The sequence below is a fragment of the Coccidioides immitis genome (assembly GCF_000149335.2).
Source record: "Coccidioides immitis RS genomic scaffold supercont3.1, whole genome shotgun sequence".
NCBI classification, from domain to species: domain Eukaryota; kingdom Fungi; phylum Ascomycota; class Eurotiomycetes; order Onygenales; family Onygenaceae; genus Coccidioides; species Coccidioides immitis.
Window position 1 is genome coordinate 6,688,280 of NW_004504310.1, and position 16,477 is coordinate 6,704,756.

A 16,477-nucleotide genomic window follows, 5' to 3' on the forward strand; every position below is an offset into this window, starting at 1 on the left:
ATGTGGAATGCTAGCTTGTTGGTCTGCTAAGTTAGTCACAGCCCTTGTTATACACATGTCAGGGAAAGAGGAACAGAAGAGAGTTGATGTAACAGTGATAGTGAAATCTGTTTTCCCAGGTGTCTATCACTCAGGACAGTCTGTGAATCATCTAAGGTGTAACCGACAACCTGTTAACAATTTTAGTTGACTGGGTAAGTTTCTCCTTTGGGGGGGATGATGGGCATTGCTCAGTGGAACACTATGGATGGAACGGAAACACCAAAGCATTGGGTGTCGACTCTTCCTCTTTTTTGCCTCGTAGTTTTGGGCAACCCATTGCGGAATGGATGTACCGGATGCCCGAGATCTGATGCGATGGAGAAGCTTGCAAACCACATCGAAATCGGGGTTGTCGATGTGATTTGCACCCGTTTTGCGCCAAGCACGCAACGTCGTGGCCAGTGACAGGCGCCCACTAACTAATTTCAGGGGACCTCGGCGTGTCACCTGCGTCTGCAGCATCCGTGGTTCAACGCTGGGTGATAATCTTAGCGGTTCCATACTCAGAAAAGTATGGAGAATGTAAACATGGAGAGACCAGATGAAACGTCAAGGCGTCCGGAGAAAGTCTTGCAGCAGAAAGATCCCTTTTTTTTTCTTTTCTTTTTCCTTTTTTTTTTTTAACCTCTCTCCCGAGGATTCGTCCAAAAGCCACTGCCAGGCTAGCAGTGGTGGTTAGTATCGTAGGGCGGAAAAGGACAATCCCCACACGGAATGGCAGGTTACGGCACGATACAGGGTAAATTCCTACGGTAATCTATTTTGATGAATCACCGCCTCCCTCCTGCTGTTGCTCGCCCGTCGCACGCCTCTCGTCTCCTCCTCTCTCTCTCCCCTGCTCGACTTGCGGTTTCTTCGTCTCCCCGACACCTTCTCCTCGTCGCCCTTGTCCAGCCTGTTCTCGTCAGGCATCCACTCGTTCGGATTGACTCCTCTTACTTTTCTTCTTAATCCTGGTGTGTCTTCGCCTTATTTTGCATTCCCATCACTTTTGTCTCTCGTTTTCTTTATTCGACCAACTTCGGTTTCGCGATCTGTCAGGGGCACAGAACCTTACAGTCACAACAAAGCAAACAACACCCAATAATAAAGGATAATGGTAAACTGAAGGATCCGCCATCCAACTTCTAATGAAGACCTGCGTCACAATTTAACTCAGCTTGTCACCTACCCGACTACGTTTCGAGAAAGGGAAAGGCTTCGCACCGTCTTCTTTTTCTTTTTTTTCTTCACGCCCTTGAGGGCCTTCTGCACCTCGAGCTCGGACCATGGCAGAGAACTGCATTTCGCTCAAAGACTCAACAACATGCCCTGCATTCGCCAGTGCCTCCGTCTCTACCAGACAGGACATTGTGGATCAATTGTACGCCTTGCGCCTCTCTCTCTCTCTCTCTCTCTCTCTCTCTCTCTCTCTCGCTCGCTCCCTCTGAACGACGCGCAGTCGTAGCTAACGTGCTGAAAATTTTCACAGTCCCTTCCTCGAATTCGTTTCCTCTGTCAAAGACTTCGACAAAGAGCTGCAGAATTACGTGCATCATGACTATGTCAAGCGAAAGTATGTTCTTGAAGACTTGGCGAAACTCTTTTTTTCGAAGACTGACTCTGTGACTCCTCTGCACAGATATCAAGACCTTCTGGGCTGTTCCAACGTCAAGCTTACAAACACGAGTTCTCTCTATGCCCGATATACCACTAGTGTCATTTGCAACGGAATAGTTCAAAGCTCAAGGGAGATTTGCAATGTTTCACCGGACGATTCGCGACCGCTTTGTGCTGACACATGTGTTCGTCCTTCGCATGCTCAATTTGGGATAAACACTGGCTAATCTATGGCAGGCATTATCGGCTACGAGCGAAGAACTAGTTGCGGTCAACCCAGATTTATGTGGCACCCCAAAGTCGAACTTTATGGACCAAATCCGCTCTGATTTTACCATATGCGCAAATCCCGCAGACTCTCTGACCGGAAAATGTATCTCTGGGAGCGAAAACGAACCGGCTGAATGTGGCTACGGCCCCAATTTGCTTGGACTTTGCGGGTTCTGTGCGGAAAGCTCACCGAATGCAACCGATTCATGTTGTGTTGCTGCAGACGCTACAAATCGATGCCGTGGCCTAGAACTGCCGACAGTGCCCTCTTTACCTCCACTCTTCCCGTCGTCCACTTCAAGTTCTAACCCGTCAGCTAGCGCGGGTGCTGGCACCGGACTCTCTGGTGGAACAATTGCAGGTATTGTCGTTGGATCTGTAGCCGGTATTGCCTTGTTGGGTGCATTGGCGGTATTTTTGTTCATATTCCTCCGCCGGAGACGTGACCGGAACAGCAGTATATTCAACCAACCATCACCTCCACGAAAGGGGACGAGTTCGATGCAATATGCCCCTGGAAACATGGCTCAGGGCCATGGCTTTGACGTTCTACCAGGAGGGCGCGTTGCCCGAATGTCTGCTTTACAAAACAACGACGATTCTCCACGTGGCACCGCTGCCATGAAATACGATTCATCGGATTCCGAAGCTTTTGCTAGCCCCGCCAGTGGCACCAGAAGACGACCTCCGGTTACTGGTAGAAGAAACGGTTCATTATCCAGCGCATCTGCTCTCGCTGGTGACGGTGATACAACGTCTCCAAAATCTGGGAGCGGCGCACAATTCTCATCTCCAGAGGGCGTCGCTAGCGGCCAATCGGAACAGCTTCCTTATTTCAGAGACTATTACTCGCAAGATGACATTCACCCCAACGACAAGGTAGCCGTGCTGTGGGCTTATCAACCTCGTGCAGCTGATGAATTCGAGCTCGAACGAGGCGATATGCTTAAAGTCGTCGGCATCTGGGACGATGGATGGGCTACCGGTATTCGTCTTAATGAAACTGTCGAAGACTATGATGGCAAACACAAAGCACAGCGCGACAGTGGTGTTTCTAACGGTACTGATAGACGGGGGTCATCCCCGGCTCCCACTGGTGAAATTAAGGCCTTTCCGGTAAGCTAACTTCGAAAAATTATCTAAGTACACCTTTACTAACGCCGTTTCTAGCTTGTCTGCGTTTGTCTACCCGAACACTGGAGAAAGACGATCGAAGGAGATCCCCAGACGAGATCGAGCATGGACAGCCAGTAATGTGATGTCCTCCTATCTCTTTCTCTTGGTTCAATGTCGTCATGTCTTCACGAATGTGTGGTATTGTGTGTTTCCATCGGCGTTTTCGCGAAATCGGTCGAAGCTTGAGTGTCTCTAGAAGACGTTGGTCTCAATCAGCTTTCTTTTCTTCCGTTTTTATAGGATATTCCCTCCATATACATCGAGATTAGGTGTACGGTCGAGCCCCGGTTGAGGTTTCCCTTCCCCCCCAAATTTCATATTTCCACACCCATTGTCTTTCCCAAAATTTTCCTACATTCTTGCCTGTTGGCGCTCTCCAGGTAGCCATTGTTGTGTCTGTTAGGACCGCTGGCCCAATTTGTGTTCCATATGAGCCTAGATTCTCTTACTCTTCATTCTCCGCTGGTCGCCCTATCGCTGCTAACAGTGATATTTTTTTCACAGCCATTTGTGATTCTCTTCTTGAGCACTTATTTTGTCAGGTTCTGTAATTTTATCCCAGATATGTACGTACCTAGTTATACCCAATATTGATCTGTGGAACACTTGATTGTATATGTTCTCAATCTCTCTGTCAACCACATGGACGGAAGATTTAAAAATGCCCTGTAGTACTGCATACACTTCATTTGAAAATTTATCCGTACATTTTCCTCCGTACAGCTGTGAACATTACTTGTGTGCATATCACAAGGTCGCATTCATCAGATCCCGGTTCTGTGCGAAATTTCATGTATTCAGATTTCATGGTTGGTTAGTTACTAGGGCTTCAGCGCGTTCCAACCTTGAAAAGAAGAACCAACCAGCATCTATGCTGCACCAAGAGCTTGGGACTCGATTTGTCTTAAGAGTTGAGATTTATATAATTAGCTTCGATGGTATGTCTAGGTATTTAAAACTTCATTGTCTGCTATCAGGTTTAAATGTTGAGATTTACATCCTCTTGGTTCCTGTCGCAACCTGACCATCAGTAAGTTCACGCGCCGATCTTGGTGTTAATCTCAAACGAACTCCAGACTCACACCACAGTCCGAAGCGAATCGTGGAATCCACGTTGGAGTCTTTTCTTTCGTTGTTACTCTGGTCATCCCAACTCTCCTTTACACCACTCTTCCCTTTACCTGTTTTATATCCTTGAGTTTAATGTCTCTCCAGGCTGCAGCGCAGATCAAGGCACCTGCAAGAAGACACACGCTCGTGATGAGCATGTAGCGTTGAGCATCACCATATGCTCTACTAATTCCGTCTCGGATGGCCGTTCCAGGCTTATATGACAGCTGTGTGATAATCGAGGCATAAATGCGGCTTACATCTGTTCCCGGGGGAAGATGTTTGTGGAGTGCGGCCGGGAACTGACTGGTCCAGATAGCTGTGGACACGGTTCCTCCCACGGCACCGCCGATGCTCGAGAATAAGTTGAGGATCGCGATTATGACGGCAATGTGTTGGTGGTCTGAGGGCGCCATCATGGCCATCTCGCCTGTGATGACGCACGTACCGCCGGCGAAGGCAACGAAGATCTGCGTCATGACGATGTATCCGATGTTTACGCCTGGCTGGCGGAAGTGAATCATGAGGCCGACGCCAAGCATCATCAAAGGCACCGCGAAATAGACCGCAAGCCATTTAAATCTACCGGTCCAGCGGATTAGGACACCGACCACCAGTGCCCACAGACAAGAGCCCACACGATAAATGTTGCTAACATAAGTTGCATTGGTGATGTCCAGCTCCCACACCACCTGCAACATCGAGAAGAAATACCCGCCCCAGACCGCACCACAGAAGAAGACAAAGAAGAAATAGACGGCTGCGAAGAAAACAGTACGGTCCATAAGAAGGTTAAAGGGGATAAATGTCACCCTGGCGAGATATTTTTCATAAATTGTGAAAAATATCAGCAGAAGGCCGCCAAAAATGATCATGCAAATAATCATGGGGGCCTTCCACTTCTCTGCCTGAAAAGACCAGAGACTAAATGGCAAGAGGAACAGCGCCATACCGCTAGCCAAGATAATGACTCCAACAAGATCGACGTCAATGGCGTATTTCTTGATATTTTGGAGGTTCAATTTCCGACCGGAGCCTGGGGTGGATACTATCCCAGCCTTCTTTGCTTTACGGTGATTCAAAAGGAAAATGAGGCACAGAGGCGAGACAACCACGGGAACCACGATGCTGAATATACCGAAGCCCCAGCGCCAGCCGGCCACCTCGATAATACTTTTGGATATCGGCCCGCCGACCCAGGTGGTTGCAACGTAGGGTGAGGTAGCGAACGCGAGCATCAGCGAACGGTTCTTCAGGGAGGAGGTGTCGGCGATAAAAACGGTCATACAATAGCTGACTCCCTGAGATCTAGCACGAAGAATGAGCGACCGTTTGCCAAAGGGCTCATGATGATGAACTCACCCCACGGCGGAAAAGACTTGCGCAGCAGCATACGTCTGGACGTTTTTGCATGCTGCCATCATGATGTACCCGATAACCCAAATGAAGAGAGTGAGAGCCAACCCTTGGGGTCTGCCCCATGTGTCCAATATTTTGGCTAGAGGGATTTTACTCAGCCCTCCGATGATGCTCGACATGACGGTAGTCGCCGCCGTCAATGAATGGAGTGAAAAGGAGCTGGTCACATAGGGGTTCAGGGAGCGTAAAACGACTTCTTGCATCGAGGTGACGAAATAGATGAGCCAAATGCTAATTGAAGTGTTAGGAGCTTTGATCTTTCACGATTCGTCCTTATCTTTGCGGTTCTCGCAGATAAACACTCACTTCACATATGCTGCAATTAGATGCCACTTTGTCCACACTGATGTGGCAGCCTCCATGTTACGCACACCATCTTGAACCTCCTTCGAGACATCCTCCGCTTCAGTGGGACTTCTGATGCCGTCACTATTATCATTCTCACGGTCGGAAGCTTCGATGTCTGGTTGGTATTTCTCTGTGCCAGCTTCAGCTGCTCTGTTACTTCCGCCGAAGGGGCTCCTCATCCTCAATGATCAATAGGCTTCAATCAATTGAAAGCAAGATATTGAAGACACTCTCTCGACGAAGGACGATGAAAAGTAATGCAGGGAGATAAAATTCAAGAGGTTGAAATGATTTTTCTTTCATATCATACAAGAGCCAGTGGGACACCGATCATCGGCCGAGCCAGCTAGATTCTTGAAGAGCAGAAGGCCAAAATTTTTTCTCGCCATGGATACTGGAACTATTGTCTTGAACCTGAGCCGGAACCCCCACGCATCGTCCGATGGGAGGGACCTCGTTGCCGGCCATCCAACTGGAAAACAAGCAGTCCCGGATAATTATCTTATCTGATCCAATGCGCGGGATAGCTCGGTTAAAATTATCTGATCCGACCTAGCCAATGCGGTTGGTCGAATCAACCCTGGTGGTCGGCGGCCTGGAGCCACTATTCCTTATTGGGCTAGGTCGATCAAAACCCGACAAACTCCTGTCAATCAGCGAGGGAGAACGCGAGAGGCCATGTGACGGACCCGCGATCAGATAACTTTAATACTACCGTTCTTCGGACTTCGACAGTCCACACAATCGGAAGTGCCGCTTGCATCCGATTATTCGCCTGTTAAACTTGCACAGTTAGACGAAATCGAAGAGAAACCATGTGAGGGAAATATTCTGTCCGATAAGAAGCCGTAATTCCCTGTTTGGAAAAAGGGAAAATGACGTTGAAAAATGACGTTCAAAAATGACAGCCGAGGGCATGGCTCTGGCGCCAGAACCGGGCATGGGAAATTCTTGGCTCTCGTGGGCGGAGAAGGCCGTTCGGTTCCGTGTTTCCTTTCTCCTTGCTTGAAACCCAATTTTTCCGAGACAACGAGGAAAGTTCCCCGGTATATATCCAGCGGTCATTTCCCTTTTCCTTAGCGCTGCGTTGGCTATATCGAGAAGCACATTTGATCCAAGTGGCGGATTCTACCTCTGGAAAATATTTGTCTATTTTCCCCATAGATTCATTAATAACACCTTTCTATCAAGATGAAATTAGGCGCTATGTTTGCTAACTTTCTGTTTGCCTTGTCGGCATTTGCTCAGGATATTACCTCCATGCCTCAGTGCGCGGTATGAAATCCCACTTGGCCTCTTTCTGCCCTCTATTCTCGTCTTCCCTGAGCTTGTAATAGGCGTTGCCCATCACTAATTGCTAACTTTTATTCTGGTTGACAGCAATCACCCGTCCTAGAAGCTATTTCTTCCTCGAAGTGCGGCCTGACTGATGTGAAGTGCATCTGCACTGACAAAGACTTTGTTTCTGGCTTACTGGAGAAGATTCCAAAAGTTTGCAGCCCAGAGGACTTTGCTGGTATGTCTCGTACAATTCCATTGAGTTATAGAGGCTGCTCACTGACGCGAAATTCTTTTACAGCTGCTACTAAGGTTGCTGTTCAGCTCTGCGATGCCTATGGAGCATCTCTCTCATTGCCAGCTTCTGTTACCACATCTGCTTCTTCGGGTTCTTCTTCTGCTACGGCTACTGCGACCGGATCGACGGCGTCTCCAAACCCAGATAATTCGGGATCCTCCTCTGGGTCATCGGCCAATCCGCCTGCTGCCACGTTTACTGACGCTGCGGTTATGAACAAAGCTAGTTTGAAACTCGCAGGCCTTATAGCAGTTGCTGGCGCGCTGGCTTTGTGACTAGAGATGTGGTAGTGTCCAGGTCTTAAATATATATTGGGTCTTGGAATGGAGGGAAGATAGATAATATATATGTACTCCGTATATACGCATCATACAACGCTATCCAATTCCTGGACAAGGCTGTCTCAACATCATGTATTATACTGTATACAGGTTTACCTTGAAAAGTGCGAAATCAATGGTTTGGTTAACAAGCCCTAGTTTATCAAACTTTACTTGAGGTTGCTCACCTCCTATTGAAAAGATACTACGTGGCGCAACAGGATGGATCACGTAGAGCGAACTACCCAAGCCTTGCTATGAAGTGATTCCATTCTCAAATGTAGCGACTAAATTCGTCTTCGAGATCTCAATCGGAGATATAGCTTCACTATTTCACCTCAGGTGGCTTAGGCACTTCATTCGAGCATAACAGTGAGGCACAATGAGCCTCGTTTGGGTCGTGTTTCGTATCGGAAGCGAGAGTCAGGACCAGCCTTCGAGGATGAGAGGCGAAGCGAGAATTCGAGACCGGTTATTGAACTTTCAGGTTCATGTTATGCATATAGCTCGGAACTTTTCGAAGACCAAAATACTAGGGTAAATTTCGGCAGTCGACGACTCGAAAGATGATTCATACTATGGAATGGCGTAACAAATTATTAGGCCTAATCTATAGCCCACCAGCCTTCCCAATAAGAATATGGGATTTGAATGGCTCTGTCTTCCCTTCGAGCATATTTCCAGTGTCCTTTGGGGTTATGTCGTTATAAACCAATATCTTATTCCAGAATTGCTTCGCTCTTCGGCATTCTCTGCGCTTGATGTGCTTTTAACAGACTATTGGCTGTGTATACACGCTCTGCTGGCCTTTTCAAGTGCTGCGTTATCGTCAAAAGAAGCGGCGCGTACTCAGAATCGGAGTCAGAAAACGTTCGAGCAATTCAGCATCAACGATTGGGAACCATTGACAGGCCATGCAGTATCTGTGCTCCAGCTACAGTACAGTGCGATGAGATATGCGCCCTTAATCACAATGAGTTTATTTTGTACTTACTACGTAAAGATTCCATCCAGAGGCCATACGATTAAGATTGCCCGCCATTGAAAGAACTAGCCTGGGCCGGCAGAAGGTAAAGTGCAAGCAACATGGGCCAGCAGGTTTGAAAAGACCAAAAAGCACAGCAACCACATGGTGGCGAAGAAAAATTAAGATGTTAACCGCGATGTAACTATGAGGAGGGAACAGAGAAGCTTAAAATGGAACGTTGATAAAAAATAAAAAGAAGCTGTTTGGGTGCTTTAGTATTTACAGCTCCATGGTTAATCAAACACCTCCGTGGCCTGACGCCACAGGACTGTATTTCCCTTGTTTTTTCCCCTTTCCCCTTTTGCCAAAGTTTGCAAAAGGACTTTTCTGTAGCATATTTAGACAAGGCGTGACAGGACCTTTCGATATTTTTATCTGAATCCAAAGGGGAGTCAACTGCTGATGATAGCTTGCAATAAGGTGTAGGAAAAAGGCCATAGACTTAGAACTGCGCTCTCTTATCTCTAAAGTATACCGGAGGTAGTGACCAGGGGTAGACCCGTCGAAAAGATATCCGCGGGCAATAAACGACCTGAGGTAGCAGATGACTGGAACAACCTCACACTACTCCGTACAGAGTACCCATAAAAAGTTTTGAAATAACTCCACAACTACGCTTAAATAAGTAAGCTTAAATCAGTGCCATAGTTATTACAGGCCAGGCTACCGGCTACCGCCCAATACCCGGAATTCATGGCCAATAGTAGGTGCAAGTCAGAAGATACTCACTCTGAATAGGCTGTTCAGGTACAAGGAGCAAAGCAGGACCCTCCTCTGCGTCGCGATCAGGAAAATGGAAGATAAGAAGAACTATGACAGCAGGCTCCGAGAGGCTTTTAGATTGGAGTTTAGCCTAGCCCCCAAGAATGAGAATAGTAAAGCAAGCAACCCATAGGCCTCAGAATTCCAGTGGTGGCCAAAGAGACTCTGCTGGCTCTAGAACCACTCGGGTTGGGTCTCATCCATACCATACCGAAAGCGTATATTGAAGAAGAATAGTTTATTTTCCAAACACAAGCTGGTTGCCTGCTGAATCGGCGGCCATCCTCTCGAGTGTCTTGTCGTCTGGGTCCTTAATGAACTTGCGATCATGCGGGACCATTGGATCCAAGCCATACATGTGGCAGTTGATTTCGGGCCCAGCAATCCCCCACTCGCGATAATGAATCTCAGGCATGAACTTGGTGGGCTCCTCATCGTCATTGATTTGATACGCGTCTTCGAGGTCTATTATGTAGCTGCAGGATACACGGAAGATAAGCAATGATAGAAAGAACAGCATGGATGGCAATGTCTAGTTATTTCACGTACCATTTTTTATTCTCAGGGTCCCACATCAGATTGCGACGATCAGGGTCATTATGCATGAACCTGAAGGCGTAGAACTCGCTGGCAGTATGACGGTCTTTGTTAACCCGGAATCACTTCAGCACAAGACCAGGAAGGTATACCGGATTGACTTGGCAAATGCTAACCGGACCTGATCCCGCTCGGACATGGGCAAATCAGCAAAATTAACCAAGTTGCGCCCTGGCAATCTTTCCATCACAAGAATGAAAAGGAAGCCACCAGGAAGAGGATCACCCTTCTTTTGAGTGAAAAGTGTATAGTCTAGCAGCTTTGGGATACAGGTGCAACCAAGTTCTGTGAGTGTACGATGGTTATAATATTCAAATGCAAGACGAGAGCTGCTGCGTTGAGGTTTGGTTGATGAAGGGTTTTCAGGATCATCAGGAATCCTAGGTACACATGCTAAAGTTAGAAGAAATAGTCAGCTGTAGAAAGGTAAGAAAGAAACATACTGCAGTCTGATCTTTGCAATGCCCTGAACTCCTGGACTGGGCCCTTCAACCTGAGTTGCAACACATGTACCACATGTCTCTGTTATATAGGTCTTATAGATATCATCATCCCCATAAGTCTCGCGCTCTGTAAAGACCGGGCCGAGTTTCCATAGGATCTTTGAGCAAGAACTCTTGAAATATGGGATGTCTCGCACCCAGTAGGATGATCTATTGCGGTATAGGTCATAAAGGTCATCCTTCAACTCGCTGAGATCCATTGTGGACTCTTGTGTGAATGTAGCACTGTGACGAGTCTGCTGCCTTCTTGTTGCTGGCAAAGCATCATTTTGGTTAGCCGACGACAAGGGAAGGACTTACCACCAAGATCAACACCGATAACTAACTAACAGGTATGGGTTTTCAGCAGCCAGGACACGGAGCACGGAGCAGTCAGCGTAATATCAAAGCTGTTGGATAACTAATCCAACTAGCACCCTACTCACGTGACCCATGTTGATCTCGGCGAACCTCTCGAGTCTAGTCCTCCACCTCGCAGTTCCACCTTGAGATCAAAACCGCGTTGAATGCAAGCTGGGTTGTTTGGACTAGGCGGGGCAATATTTTGGCTGAATCAAGGAGCAGTTTCTAGCAGTGCTTGATGATGGTCATACATACCAGGAAGATAGGCAAAATACCAGTCGTAGTCAGGCTAGAAGGGGTGAATTAGTATTAATAGTATGTAGAAGAGGTTCTGAAGAAACCGAAGTTATGTTTTAATTAACAGCTGACCCGCGTGCAGCTAGGTATCATTGGCGAGAGCAATCATGCAGAACGCCATGGCAGCAAGTTTGGTTGTGCATGAGATAAGTACACAGACAGGGCGCATGCTGATCCAAATTTTAGGAAAATGCACCCCAAAACAGACCCGAGAAATGACCATAGCAATCAAAACAGCAGCAGAGTGAAACTTTGTTTGAGCTTCAAAGTTGAACCCTGACAATTTCAAAAAAAAAAAAAAAAAAAAAAAAGGTAAAGTATGAGTGAACCAGCTCAAACACACAGGCGGAACGGCGGCGACAAGAAGGAATATTTTGAATAACTCCATGAATAAAGGCCTTCAAGATCTCCAAAACATATTGGAAAAATTCCCCCCAGCCTCATGGTCTCGATCGGACGGGATGGCAGGGATACTGAACAAGAGATCACCACGCGCAGTTGGAGCGGAGTCACCAATCCCACTCAATCGGCTTCCCATTACCACGCCACTTCGGTGTTAGTTGGTGAACGAGTTTGCTCAAAGCGGTTCCAGTCGAGACACCGAGAAAAAGAAAAGACTGCGAATACCGCTTGTGGTGACGAGTGGCTACCACCCGTCCCACTGACAACGAGCAACGCGCCAGCTTTGGACTGAGCGCAGCACGCCAACTGCACGGACACAATTGCATGCTCGTTTAAGCTCTCGAGATCCAATCAGAAGAGCTCCAGCCGTTCGTTCGATTGCTTGATTTGGCAATTGGTTGGCTGAAGCAGGGATTCTCACGATCGGATCTGGCATTCGTCAACAGGCTGCATTCCGCCCATCCTCCTTGAAACTCACGACGGCAAATCCCAAGGTTCATTACGTCCGTTTGTATGTACTTGTCTGTTCTTGGGCATAGGACCTTTCGATGTGCGATCTTATAATGGGACACCTGAGGTTCGCCAAGATCGCAAACCGAGATTCACATCGAAAGCTCTGGTAATATTGAAGTATGCTGTTGGAGTGAAGCGGGTCAATCGGACTTTTAACTCTGCATGCGAGAGCCTGCTGAAAGCATTAGTTCTCCGCAGAGTCATCATACTCTTGACCCTGCCTTCGATACATCCTTTCCATCGACTCGGGATTTCTCGCAAACGATAAAATTTTTCAGCAAATCCCGAGACTGCTTGACACATGGCTCGACAGTTCACAAAGACGTTGATATCTATACTATATTTATAGCTTCGATCTGATCGTTCATCGAAGAAAGATCAGGATTATAATCTCACCGTAGCTATTTCTCTCCCCTTGTCCATCCTCTTTCCGAGTAGATCCTTACCACCATGTCAGGTAATCAGTTCATTTTCAGCGAACCGCACCCTTCGAGCTACAGCTGACAGTACCATCGCAGGAGCAGGAGAAGGCCCTTCATGGGCGAAGCGGCGGATAGCTCCCGCTCGGCCAGTGTCGGATGCGGCGCTGCCACACGAGAGAATTTCTTCTCTGCCTTCCCAACGCACTTTTTTCTTTGTCGACGCTAAATCGTCTAGCAAAGGGAAACGTGCACATGTGATGAAACATCACATTCAAGAGAAAAAGAGGGAGCAGAGAAGATTACTTTCTCAGGCCGTGAACGGGCAAGGAGTTGGTCGACCTCGAAGCCTGCCTTGGAGGAGAAGTGAGACATCGCAGGTCGCTGCAGACTCGAATGTAGTTTCTTTGAGCCGAATTGCCCCCGTCCTGGTATGTCTCAAGTGATTCCAATATAAAAACCTCCGGGTTAGGGTGTCAACTGCTAAGGCGATATAGTAGAATGACGACATGTCTAGCACGAATAAAGAACCTGCGACAGAGATATATCCAGCCCTTAATCAGACGTATTGCTCGCTTTGCAACCAAATAAGCTTGAGAACGTCAAGATTGGATCCCTTTGGTACTCTACCCATGGAGCTCACGGATGAGTCTCAACAGCTGGCAGATTGCTGGACGACGAAACTTGCGTACTGGTCTGGCCAAAACAACCACATGAAAATCGCTGCTTTTCGACAAGCGATGCTCAGTCCGATGACCTTTTATGTGACAATTCTTACTTACTGTGCCAGATTTCGAGCTCACGCTTCGGGATTAAAAGAGACGCCCCAGTCTATCCAATATACGTCAACGGCAGAACGCTCTCTTCTGCGATATATCCAAGCCGCAAGCGACCCGTATGACGAGAATATCGTCATGGCCTTTGCTGCGTTATCGCTCCAAGAGGAGAGATACGGGAGCAAAGAAAGGGCCGCGGAACATATGAATCAAGCGATGGTGCGGTTAAGGCCTCGTGCGGCAGATTATCCTTTCCAAAACGTATTTGTTCATTATGTGCGTTATACCATGTCTCCGTGCGGCGTGGTCCGGGACGCTGTAGAAGCTTCTCAGTTATCATCCTTTCTACGCATTGCGCAATCTGCGGCCCAAGATTATCACTTTATTTACCAGGCCCCTCTCAGAAGGACCGCATTCCAGTTCTCCACGCCTCTTCATCTGCTACTCTCCTCGGGGCCGCATCCGAGTCCTGTGCCGAAGGAAGAACGAAAATGGGTCGTCAATTGCGGCGCAGTGCACGATCTCTGTCGTGTCGCGTCACTGATATATATCACCTCGTCCATACTTGACTATCGTCTCTCGCCGCACAAGTGTAACCTCTTTCTTGAGGAACTGTTGCTGAAGATTAGCCAGCACAATCTCGACCGCTGGGCATCTACAGAGTCGCTTTTATGGATGCTTCTTGAGGATCCTTCAAACGTGGACTTGAAAGACCCGCGGCGTGCCTGGGTTGTGGGGGACATAATGGGAATCGTTCAAAGGCTGCCGGCGCAGCTGAAGTATCAGTTCAGTGAACTTTTACTCCGATTTTTGATGCTGAGGCCGCCGGATCTTGAGATATCCCTGGATAAATTTGAAGTAGCCCTATGGCAGCATGTCAATTCGCAGTTGGTTGTCGACTGCCACGAGTGAGCCTCATGCATAGTTATATTTCGAGTCGCGTCCGCCTGTCTCCTGCTATGTGGAAACTCGATGTTCCTTTCGGTCTCGAGGCGCAACTATAATGTAGCATTGCGACAGAGTAATTTTCCTCCTAATGCTTGAGTATTTGTTGATTTCTTTTCTTTTGGCTTCATTTTCATTTTCTCCAGCGTTCTTAGTGAATCTGAATAGCCTTTTTGATTGCAGTATAGAAATCTCCTCTGTATGTACTGCGGATACATACCTCGTAGATGTGTGAACTGGATTACCTTCCATATCATAAACATCCGCGTACAGTCAACCATATAGGCAGAAATGTCATTAATTCCATAAAGCCATACGTCCGGTTATTGTCCTAGAAGGCCCGTATCCAAGCTTAATAGCGCGGTATAGAGCGAGAAAGAGCGTGGCCTGTCCAGCAACCGGGCAAGGCTTATCGTCACCTAATATCGCTATGGTTTTCTATAACGAGCCATAGACGCATGAGTGCAACGCTAAAGAAAGAGAAAAAGAGGTTATTGTAGACATGCCTGGTATCATATAGGCATTTCCCGGGAAGGCGTGAAATTATTGTTGTAACATTCCCTTAACCCTATATGGTAATTGGATGACTGGCCGATATCAATTTCCTCCAGCTTTCGACATAATAAGATCATAAAACCAACACCAGGGAGAGGTGATGGAGACAAAATAAAAACAATGGCGAAATCTCTAGATTCTGTAGAAACTTTTTCAACAAAAGGTAGAAGCACAACCAATCAAAACTAACAAGGTAGACTGGAATGGCAAAAAGGTTCCCGGTGAGCCCAAACCCAGTGGTACGTCCTTTCGCCGCGCGGGAACCCGGGTTTCGTGAACCTTCTGCTCTCGTTTATTGGGGGTTCTTCAGGCGTTGGCTTGGTAGATTGCAGTACCACTCGGCCACAGGCCCTGGGTTCGTCACATGCTCTCTTGCTCCTGACGGGTATTATGTTCATTCTTCAATGCGTTACTGTTGAAGAGCTTATTTGGAGAGCATAGCCAAGGCATCAGGTGTCACTGGTGAAAAGGAAAAGCTGATTCAACAACCTTGATAAAATGTTGACGATATGCCTTGAGATTGAATGTTTGAGGGGCATGTGTTTCACCTAACTAGTTTGATTATTGCTTGGTCCTGGAGATTATATACCGATTATCAGGGGCCATGGATTATAGAAAGGGCCAATGGCCTATGAGAGAATCCGGAACGCTCGCACTTTGTTGTTTAAATTGATAATTGAAGTTTATATCAAGCATTTCCAATGAGATATCAACGTCAATATCAACATGACAGCATTGCTCAAACGCACAAACTTCTAGGTGTCCATTGAAATCACAAATTCACACTCTCAGGATTTTTGATTGATTTTCCCAAGGGGGCCAAAGGAAATCCAGGCCAAGTCTCTTCATTACTTAGCAGGTAACTTCTATCATAGCGGTGACGAATATGGATGGAAGCGGTGTCTACTTCCCCGCGCGCCTGGTTGATCGCTGCGAGCCCATACATAGCCTTTTAGCGGCCACGCTAACGAACGAGTGAAGGTCCCTGCTTGCATGGGTGGAGGATGTGGCAAAGAACTGGATTGGAGCAACGAATGTTGAATTGTCATTCCCTGGTTCGTTGTCAAAGCGTGCATTTCCCAGTGTCAGGGGTACTCCGGACGGAGCCCTTGCGGGGGATGGTTACGTATTCTTCTACGGAGTACTCCGTACTGTCGAGGTCGATGTGGTGAATATACATATGAAAGCTGCGTAGCAAACACTCCCTACTGGGGCCCTGCGTGAGCTGCGTGTGGGCGGCGTGCGAGGATCGCCCAAGAGCAAGAAATCAGGGCACGACGTGATGCGAGGAAATTTGGCGATCGAATTAAGGTTCCTTCAGCCAGCCAGCAAATCTCCGCAAGATCGGCCAATAGGGACGCGGATCTCAGACCCCGTGATTTCGCGGTGGGGATCGCATCGACGGAAGAACAATGATCCGGTCAATCAGCATGTCGCAGCCAAGCCACATGGCCCCACCCGCTGCCGAAAACAGACATG

The 16,477-nt window shown here is 47.6% G+C and overlaps 7 protein-coding genes across 7 annotated transcripts; 3 read left to right on the forward strand and 4 right to left on the reverse strand.

Moving 5' to 3' along the window:
- Positions 1 to 147: 147 nt before the first annotated feature.
- CIMG_10608 (uncharacterized protein) lies at positions 148 to 954 on the reverse strand (the record flags this gene model as incomplete). The annotated part of the gene is made up of 4 exons (XM_012358832.1): positions 148 to 170; positions 336 to 489; positions 668 to 704; positions 794 to 954. 4 exons carry the CDS (start codon positions 952 to 954, stop codon positions 148 to 150), a joined length of 375 nt encoding a protein of 124 aa, XP_012214255.1.
- CIMG_00695 (SH3 domain-containing protein) lies at positions 902 to 3,659 on the forward strand. Its single transcript, XM_001246923.2, has 5 exons — positions 902 to 1,405; positions 1,514 to 1,597; positions 1,664 to 1,826; positions 1,879 to 3,027; positions 3,082 to 3,659. Exons 1-5 carry the CDS (start codon positions 1,311 to 1,313, stop codon positions 3,163 to 3,165), a joined length of 1,575 nt encoding a protein of 524 aa, XP_001246924.1. The 5' UTR covers positions 902 to 1,310; the 3' UTR covers positions 3,166 to 3,659.
- Positions 3,660 to 4,027: 368 nt separating this feature from the next.
- On the reverse strand, positions 4,028 to 7,161 carry CIMG_00694 (siderophore iron transporter). The gene is made up of 3 exons (XM_001246922.2): positions 5,923 to 7,161; positions 5,560 to 5,847; positions 4,028 to 5,505 (listed from the first exon to the last, which is right to left on the reverse strand). The coding sequence occupies exons 1-3, from the start codon at positions 6,141 to 6,143 to the stop codon at positions 4,248 to 4,250; spliced, it is 1,767 nt and encodes a 588-aa protein (XP_001246923.1). The 5' UTR covers positions 6,144 to 7,161; the 3' UTR covers positions 4,028 to 4,247.
- Positions 5,867 to 8,025, forward strand: CIMG_00693 (uncharacterized protein). The gene is made up of 3 exons (XM_001246921.2): positions 5,867 to 7,239; positions 7,345 to 7,480; positions 7,544 to 8,025. Exons 1-3 carry the CDS (start codon positions 7,156 to 7,158, stop codon positions 7,813 to 7,815), a joined length of 492 nt encoding a protein of 163 aa, XP_001246922.1. The 5' UTR covers positions 5,867 to 7,155; the 3' UTR covers positions 7,816 to 8,025.
- Positions 8,026 to 8,470: 445 nt separating this feature from the next.
- CIMG_12849 (uncharacterized protein) lies at positions 8,471 to 8,902 on the reverse strand (the record flags this gene model as incomplete). The annotated part of the gene is made up of 2 exons (XM_004445845.1): positions 8,471 to 8,626; positions 8,855 to 8,902. The coding sequence occupies 2 exons, from the start codon at positions 8,900 to 8,902 to the stop codon at positions 8,471 to 8,473; spliced, it is 204 nt and encodes a 67-aa protein (XP_004445902.1).
- Positions 8,903 to 9,672: 770 nt separating this feature from the next.
- CIMG_00691 (uncharacterized protein) lies at positions 9,673 to 11,357 on the reverse strand. The gene is made up of 5 exons (XM_001246919.2): positions 11,175 to 11,357; positions 10,690 to 11,074; positions 10,339 to 10,626; positions 10,199 to 10,276; positions 9,673 to 10,125 (listed from the first exon to the last, which is right to left on the reverse strand). The coding sequence occupies exons 2-5, from the start codon at positions 10,947 to 10,949 to the stop codon at positions 9,888 to 9,890; spliced, it is 864 nt and encodes a 287-aa protein (XP_001246920.2). The 5' UTR covers positions 10,950 to 11,074; positions 11,175 to 11,357; the 3' UTR covers positions 9,673 to 9,887.
- A 1,396-nt stretch (positions 11,358 to 12,753) lies between these two features.
- CIMG_00690 (uncharacterized protein) lies at positions 12,754 to 14,625 on the forward strand (the record flags this gene model as incomplete). Its single annotated transcript, XM_001246918.2, has 3 exons — positions 12,754 to 12,760; positions 12,822 to 13,153; positions 13,223 to 14,625. 3 exons carry the CDS (start codon positions 12,754 to 12,756, stop codon positions 14,408 to 14,410), a joined length of 1,527 nt encoding a protein of 508 aa, XP_001246919.2. The 3' UTR covers positions 14,411 to 14,625.
- Between the last annotated feature and the right edge of the window lie 1,852 nt (positions 14,626 to 16,477).

Bases quoted from the DNA above. Each gene is read 5' to 3' on its own strand.
- CIMG_00695 (XM_001246923.2), top strand. From the start codon at position 1,311: ATGGCAGAGAACTGCATTTCGCTCAAAGACTCAACAACATGCCCTGCA. The intron at 1,406-1,513 runs GTACGCCTTGCG...AAATTTTCACAG, and splicing joins CAGGACATTGTGGATCAATT to TCCCTTCCTCGAATTCGTTT. The intron at 1,598-1,663 runs GTATGTTCTTGA...TCCTCTGCACAG, and splicing joins CATGACTATGTCAAGCGAAA to ATATCAAGACCTTCTGGGCT.
- CIMG_00694 (XM_001246922.2), bottom strand. From the start codon at position 6,143: ATGAGGAGCCCCTTCGGCGGAAGTAACAGAGCAGCTGAAGCTGGCACA. The intron at 5,848-5,922 runs GTGAGTGTTTAT...CACTTCAATTAG, and splicing joins CTAATTGCAGCATATGTGAA to CATTTGGCTCATCTATTTCG. The intron at 5,506-5,559 runs GTGAGTTCATCA...TCTTCGTGCTAG, and splicing joins CAAGTCTTTTCCGCCGTGGG to ATCTCAGGGAGTCAGCTATT.
- CIMG_00693 (XM_001246921.2), top strand. From the start codon at position 7,156: ATGAAATTAGGCGCTATGTTTGCTAACTTTCTGTTTGCCTTGTCGGCA. The intron at 7,240-7,344 runs GTATGAAATCCC...TCTGGTTGACAG, and splicing joins CCTCCATGCCTCAGTGCGCG to CAATCACCCGTCCTAGAAGC. The intron at 7,481-7,543 runs GTATGTCTCGTA...ATTCTTTTACAG, and splicing joins CAGCCCAGAGGACTTTGCTG to CTGCTACTAAGGTTGCTGTT.
- CIMG_00691 (XM_001246919.2), bottom strand. From the start codon at position 10,949: ATGGATCTCAGCGAGTTGAAGGATGACCTTTATGACCTATACCGCAAT. The intron at 10,627-10,689 runs GTATGTTTCTTT...ATGTGTACCTAG, and splicing joins ATTGCAAAGATCAGACTGCA to GATTCCTGATGATCCTGAAA. The intron at 10,277-10,338 runs GTATACCTTCCT...TCATACTGCCAG, and splicing joins GCATTTGCCAAGTCAATCCG to CGAGTTCTACGCCTTCAGGT.